Source organism: Grammomys surdaster, unplaced genomic scaffold (assembly GCF_004785775.1).
Source record: "Grammomys surdaster isolate TR1022 unplaced genomic scaffold, NIH_TR_1.0 242, whole genome shotgun sequence".
NCBI lineage: Eukaryota > Metazoa > Chordata > Mammalia > Rodentia > Muridae > Grammomys > Grammomys surdaster.
Genome location: NW_021604687.1, coordinates 5,166,740 through 5,174,458, shown reverse-complemented (window position 1 = coordinate 5,174,458; position 7,719 = coordinate 5,166,740). Strand labels below are relative to the sequence as shown.

Sequence of the window (7,719 nt, the reverse complement as noted above, 5' to 3'; positions counted from 1 at the left end):
TCAACATGCTTAGGAAGTCTGTGTAGTCAGGGCCAGTGGGACAAGTGGGGCTGACAGGGCTGAGCCACCATCTGGTCCTAATGGTCTTCCTACATTGACAATAGCCCTTCTGAACTTCCTGAGCAATTACTTTCCCCAATCCGTGCACACCATCCTCTCAGTCTCTGGTTTTATGCCAGGAAGTCTCAGCTCTGTCTCTGGTGGCATGCAGCTACTGTTGGGAAGCAGCTCGGTGACTAGGGTGTGATGTTGAGTCCTACTTGCCACACCGAGGCCAACACACTGAGTGCTGTGCTAGGTGGGCACGGATGTTGCCAAGTAAAGGTGAATATGCAGGCGAGCACCATGGCACAAACCATTGGAAGTGTAGGAGGTGGTTTGGATGTATCCAGATGTGCATCTTGGTCCCCATTGCCCTATCAGTATAAAAGATGAAGTCCAAGGTATAATCGATTTTATTGAGGTTGTCCTCAGAAGCAGTGTGCATTTCCCTTCAGCCCCACAATAGAGTTGAAGCTGTCTTTAAGATTGCAGTTCACCCTTGTGGGCATCTCAAAGAGGGAGGGTACTCAGGGAGGATGCTACCACTGCTGTGGTATGGGATGGCATTCAGAAATGTTCTGAGGGGACAGGGTGCCAGGGTGACTCATTGTGGTGCTGTTCCTGCTGTAACCCATGTCCATGATCATGGTTTGCACACCTTCAGGTGTGTGTTCTCCCTACAGTGCACCGCCTCTGCACACTGACCTGTTATGTAATGTGCACACCTTTGGAATGCATGTTAAAGATGTGTAGTCCAGAAAAGGCACACAGCTGGAAGGGAAGATCCAATTCCCCAGAGAACAGTGCTGGCCTCAAGGCTGTAGTGAAGAAAGCAGGTCTGGGCCACATGCAAGCCAGGGCCAGTGATGGCTAGGGAAGTCCCTGCAGGCCATGTAAGAAGAGAAGAGAGTTGATCCCACTGTGTTCTCGGGCAGTGGTTCCTCAAGGACCACTATGTCCACTTCTCCTTGTGCATATTTCTGATCCAGTTCCTCTGGGTTGTTGTAGAACTCGCCATTATTCCAGAGCTGCTCCACTCTCCAGTCCTGGATGTCTGTGCTCCCATGATCCAGAAGGATCTCCAGCCTGGTGGGGCACAGGAAGTGGCCTTCTACATGGTACCACAGATAAACAAGCTATGGTGCTGACTAGGCCACACCATAGATATTGAGGATGGGGTTATGGGGAGAGATACTGGCTTCTACAGTCAGACTGAGAAGCTGGTGGTGTCAGAGGAAATCAGGGGTTCAGGGTGGGGGTTCTTCAGGCTGTCATAGAGCACAGATTTGTACATGGATCTGGATGCCCAGCATAAATGGTGGCCTGGTCTTGGGGACAGGGCACTACAGAAAATTCAGTGACACTGGGGTGCTCCTGGGTATCAAAGAAGAGGCTTTCTGCTCAAGATACATTTTTCCTTTATCCTATTCAGTACATGTTTCTTCCTGGGCAGCAGGATCTCAATGAGGAACATGGAGTTCTTGTCTAAAGCATTGTCTTGGATGGCTGCCACCTCAGCTTTACCCTGTTCATCAGGAAGATGTGCCTAGCCTTCAGCTCATGAACACCAAGGCCCCAGAATACCTTGGCATTGCTGTTCAGGGTCCATGCCTGCTCTGCTGAAGCTGTCTGCAGTACCAAGATGGCAACTGTCCAGATTAGGGTCGGATTGTGGGATATCAACATCATGCACTGGAACTCAATGGAGGACAGGAGAGGGCTTACTTATGTCTTCCTCCTAGCTACCATCTCAGAGTAAGCTGGTCACTTTCCTATTGCCTAAGCTTGACTGAAGCCAAAACTTGGCCTGGGTTCTCATTCAAGGTTCCTAACATGTACATTCACCAATCGCTTCTCTTCTCTGTAAACCTCTTACATTTTCTCTCACCTACAAAAATGTCCATACCTTGTCCTTTACTGGGGGCTATATCAGTTGGGACCATTCCTTAGCCAGGACCACCATGATTCACCCAAGGCTTGGTCCTCAAGGGCCGCATGAGCTAATGTCCTGGTGAGGCAGGGTTGTAGTGACAGCAAAACTACTTTTTTTTTTTTTTTTATGCAAGGAGTTACTTTTTAGAGAGTCACATTTTGGAATTTAGTATAGGCGGTCAATGTACTTATTGGTCAAGTTAACCATGTCACCTTGACTGTGTTGCTTCAAGTCTTCCTTGTCTCAACTATGAAATGGGAAGGATAACAGCAGGATGCTCTGCACACAGCAAACACTGGAGATGTTGAGAGACACAGACCTGAGAGTGATTATGAAGCATTTGGAACGATGACACCCTTCTGGAAACTCATGGGTTGGCTCTGCTTCTTTTAAAGTGAATCCCAACAACAAAGTCTGGATCCCAGCAAACTAGAGGGTCTAAGAACTGCTGAATCTAGGTTATGGGGTAAGGATGGAGCCAACACTGTCTCCCTTCTCTAATCGGGCCTCCCAACATGAGATGCTCAAGTCAGTGTCTGTGTACTACCAAGGTACCCCGTGGGGTCATTCCAGACAGTGAGCCTGGGAGATGACACCCTCTTTCCTATTTGGGAGAGCATGACCGGTATCTGCACCTCCTAATTCTGACTGAAGTTACCAGAAAGATACTGCAGACACACGAGGGCAGGGTTGCTTGTGATGTTGGCTGTCTCAGTGGTGTCTCTCCACCCTCCTTTGTAGCTGGAGTGGGGCCGCCTGCCAGGCTTTTTTATGTGCAGAGTTTCTGGAAGACCTTGGCTCTTGGGTACATCTGGCTGCTGTCCCACTCACCAGGCCAGATTTTTCAAGACTCCAACCTGACCTTGACACTGTAGGACCTCAGCAGGAAGCCCTTTTGTGAAAGGCTTCTTTCTCTATACAGGAACTGCCTGGCACCTGTAACTGGGGCTGAAATCGTCTTTGTAGTAGGGACATTTTTACTCAAAGTCTCCTCCTGGTTTCCAGCTCCATTCCTCACACTTGTAAGTGGGCATGGGGTCTAGAGACTTGACATGCTTGAACTGTGAGTGGGTGGGGGACTCTCAGAGGACCTACTGTCTGTCATAGGCAATTAGTTGCCCTGATTAGAATTGTTCGAGAAAAAACTGGTCTGAGAAGTTGTCTCCACTCTCCCAGTCTCCACTCTCCCAGTCTCCCACAGGGACTCCCAAGGTTATTTTAACTTCATGGAAATAGCTCACTCAGGAGACTCTCCTCGGTTGGTGTCATCTTGCCTCTCAAGTGTTGGGGAGCAAACCCCCAGAACCACACAAGCCTTGTGCTTTCACAGTCCAGTCTGACAAGAGCAGGTGAGACAAGAGGCTCTGGGTGAACCTAGAGCCAGCAGGAGACCGAGATGAACACTGGTCTGCTTTTAAATTTTGCTAGTTCTCTTTTTTTCCTCTTTATAAGTTTTTATTGATTCTTTGTGAATTTCACATCGTGCACCCCAATCCCACTCATTTCCCTGTGCCCTCATTTCTGCCCTTTGCTGTTGCAATCCACCCTGCTCCCAAAGGAAAAAAAATCTCATTGTGGAAGCTGTGGTATGTAAAAAATTAAGGTTTTCTTCCCAGTTACTCAATTCCCAGAAATAACAACTCTGTGACTAATTCTTCATTTATAAACGCCTAGGTCATAAGCTTAGGGCTTATTCTCTGACGTGCTCTTAACTTATCATCTCTTTTATTCTAACCTGGGTTCCACTGGGTTCCTCTCCTTGTCTTTTACATCCATCTCTTCAGAGTTCCTGGGATGAATCTCCCCTTTGTTCTAGCTTGGGCCCAGCTACCCGCTGGGTTGTGCTCCTCTCCTCAGTGTTCCAGGGGAATCTCTCCTTTTATGCTAACCCGAGTTCAACTACCTGGTGGGTTACATCCTTCTCATCAGCTTTCAGGGCAAATCTCCCATGTCCTGACTATTTACCAGAAATCAACCTGTCCCTGCAGGATATCCTGTCGCCTGTTTTCAGCTTCAGCTCATTGTCCATAAGCTTTTTTCATTGACAGGTGATGCTTATAAGAGATTCTCTCTATAGTTGTGCGTCACAGTGTGTCTCACAGTGTAGGCATAAATTTTTCTCAACCTACTTTAATAAACATTCAACTTCCCCTCTAGCCCACTGTGGGACTGCATAAGGGTATTCTGGTTCATGGCTGGGCATGTGCCTAGAACCCGGAGACTCTACGTGAGAACCGGCAGGAGTTTGGCGGGCCCCCAGAACCCAGGGTCCTGAAAAGCAGTCTAGTCTCCATAGAAATACATTGTTCAGTCAAGTAGGCCATTACAGTCCCTCCCAAAGTGCACAGTTAGAGGGTGTGACTAGAGGCCTCAGGCCCTAGGGATTTATATACTAATGAAGGCCAGAGGGCGGAGGAAATTAAGCATTCCTCCCCAGATCCTCCACCGATCCTCCCCCTTTCTCCCTCCCTATTTAACTCAGGACTGAGTTTTACAGGGGTACATCCAAATCCACCCACCATCAGCCATGACAATAAACCCTTTTGGAACCAAGGACTTTCTCATGTCATTGGGGCTTGCCGCCGCCAAAGCCTCCAGGTCACTGGAACCTTAGACGTTCCTCCTGCATTTGGGACCTGCCGCAGCATGAGTGGAAAGCCTCTGGGACTCCACCACCACCGCTGAGGCCCCTATAATTTTTCCCACAGCCCACCACCCACCAGAGGTAGTGGAAAATAAAAGTTATTAGGATATGGGGGAAGTAGACTTGTTTAGAAATAGTTCTTTGGTGGTGAGTCCAATCTTCACTGTCAGGATATCAGCAGCCCAGTGCCATAGCAAACATCAAGTACAAATCAGCAGCTGTAGTCCAGTCCTATCTGCAGACACCACACATGGACCAGCAGCTGTAGTTCAATCCTGAAGAAACTGCAAGGCTCACCAACCTGCCAGAGGTTGGGGAAGTGGCAAGAAGCTGCAGGAATCCCACGAGAAATTCTTTGGTGAGTTTCTCTCTAAGAAAGCGGAGCTCACAAGCGGAGCTCACAAGCTCCACAAGCGGAGCTCAGCAATGCAGAGAAAGGCAAACCAATACATGTGTGTCATTAGCGAAGAATAGCAAGGTGAAGCAAAGTAAACCAATGCCTGTGGGGTCATATTTATACTCCTTTATCACGCATCCTTTCACGTGTCTTCTATAGCAAAACATACTTTTAGTTGTGTCTGCTTCAGAAAGACATTCTTCCACATGTCTGATTTAGCAAAACTTCCTTTCACCTGTGTGCCCCAGCAAAACATTATTTGACATAACTGACTTTCCTAAGAAACCAGAAGTTTCTGCTTCACAGTATACCCCTTTGCTTACACTTCTTTACTTGAAAACGTCCATTGCAGTGAGTCATTGGTCTGGTTTGAGGCCCCTGGCTTCTGCTGCACTATCAATACTGGGTCCTGAGTGAGACTCCTCTCGGATGTTCTGTTGTGTCATAGAGACCCTGTAGCATTGTATCTGCAGGACTGGCGCCTTCATGCACTTCAGCACTTCATTGATGAGGTAGATATTAGGGTGGGCCACCCCAAAGTCCTGAATTCAGGCCTGGGTGGTTAGCCCACCAGCTCTCCTGCACCCACACCACCAGGGTACTGTCCAGCACTGTCCAGGCTGGCTCACCAGTGCTGCAGTCAGCAAGGAACAGAACCATCTTTCCTGCTCTCATGCCATTGGGGCAGGCTCACCTATACCAGCAGGGCCGGCTCTGCTGTGCTGCCCAGGCAAGGCATGGGGCCTGCTCTCCTGAGTGCTGCAGCTGGTGAGAGGCAGGGCCAGCTCTCCCACTTGCCACAGGTGGCAAAGGGCAGAAGGTGGGCGGCATCTCTCTTTTGCCTACATCATCCCACGGCAGACAAGTGGCAGGGCCAGCTCTCCAACACTCGTGCCCTCAGAGCTGGATCACTCACAGCTCCACAACCAGGGTCAGCACTTACACAGATGACCTCTGTCCAGTGTCTAGAGTTTATTTCTACAAGTGTTTTTATATTAATTAGCATATTATTATCATGTATAATGACGGTTTCACATGGGGCCCTGACCACATTCGCCCATGGATTCTCTGACTGTGTTTTCACTTCTAATGCGTTTTTCTTACACGACTAGCCCCCTTTCTGCTTCTGGGTTGTCTGTTTTCTTTTTTTGGGTGCAAATGAGTGTGAGTGTGTGTTAGTGATGTACACCTTTCTTACTCATAGCCCACTTAGTTTCTGAGACAGAGTCTCACTGAAGCTGGAACTCACTGAGTCACTCTGCTAGCCTGGCTGGACACAGAACTGTAGGGATGCCCCTGTCTCCACCTGTCCTGGAGCCCAGTGCTGGAGTTACAGACATCTGCCACTGTGCTGAACTTTACATGAGTGCTGCAGATCTGAACTCAGATCCTCACGCCTGCACAGCCAGATGGAAAGCTGCCTGTCTTCAGATTTTATTGTTACAGACAGTGCGGCAGAGAATCACACACACATGCTTTCATGTATTCGTAGAGACTTCTTGGAGGTAAACCAGACAGGGTTTACCAGGCCTTGAGAATGCTCTCTGGGTGGGACTCAGAGGTAACACCAGTTTCCAGAGTTACTTCAGTCACCCAGACTGCAGGTAACCATGGTAGAACAACTGCCAAATGATGAGAGTTTTGGTAACTGTGTTAGCTTTCCCATGGCATTCACTGAGGTGGGACATTCCCCCTGTAGCCTCCCCAAGAGGGTTCCAGATAGTGAAAAACCCACCTAACAGAGAACTCAGTAGATTTCCTTTTCCCTGGTCATGGAGATATTTTTGAGGTACACTGGAAAACCATGAATGGGGTCCATGACCATCCACACCTGATGAAGCTGTGGCCAGTGTATCTGGGTGTTTCTTGATGCCATGGAAAACGTGAAATGACTGGAGCAGGAAGCCCATGGAATTCCCAAAGTGCAGCTGTGTTGGAAACATCCCTATAATCTAGGATGTACAGGAAGGCCACCAGATCTTAAGGAAGAGACACAGATTTCACTGGACAAGGTAGCGCTGAGTACTAGCCAACCTGAGGACACTCTGGCTTGGGACATTTTTATATGTGCTGGTAAACTTCCTGAGATGGCCTCAGCCATTTATAGGAGGTAGGGCCATGTGCTATGACCTTTGAACTTACTTTCCACTTAGCCAGCCACAGTCCTGAGACTTGTTTAGGTATGGGTTAGGAAGGAAGGCAGACGTGGGGAAGGATACTGGATGTGAACCTCACTATTAACGTTTTCATTGTTCTAAATGAAGTCTTTGATCTACAGGGGGACCCCGGGGCCTGTTCTGATTTTACAGGCTGCTTCTGGAGTGTCCAGACTCTTAATACTTGGATGACTGCTAGAGGTTACCTGCAGTCTGGGTGACTGAAGTAACTCTGGAAATTGGTGCTACCTCTGAGTCCCACCCAGAGAGCATTCTCAAGGCCTGGAATCAGGAAGTGCTGTCACTCACAAGAAGAATTTATCTTCCAGGTGTCTGTAAGACTCCCTGTTGCCATACAAGGACCAGGAGTTCTATGTGAGTGCCTCCACTCCCATCTAATCCTGAGGGCATACAGATGCAAATTCACACACACACACACATACACACACACACACACACCCCAAACATACCATACATATACATAACACACTCACTTACACACACACATACACACACCAAACATACCATACACATACATAACACACTC

General features: G+C 48.4%; 1 protein-coding gene across 1 annotated transcript in view; it reads right to left on the bottom strand.

Moving 5' to 3' along the window:
- Positions 1-236: 236 nt before the first annotated feature.
- Aoc1 (amine oxidase copper containing 1) overlaps positions 237-7,719 on the bottom strand; it is a gene marked incomplete at its 5' end in the record, with an annotated part of 9,251 nt that continues 1,768 nt past the window's right edge. The window contains 3 exon segments of the mRNA XM_028774663.1: positions 237-416; positions 963-1,128; positions 6,848-6,995. Coding sequence (XP_028630496.1) covers positions 237-416; positions 963-1,128; positions 6,848-6,995 — 494 coding nt within the window.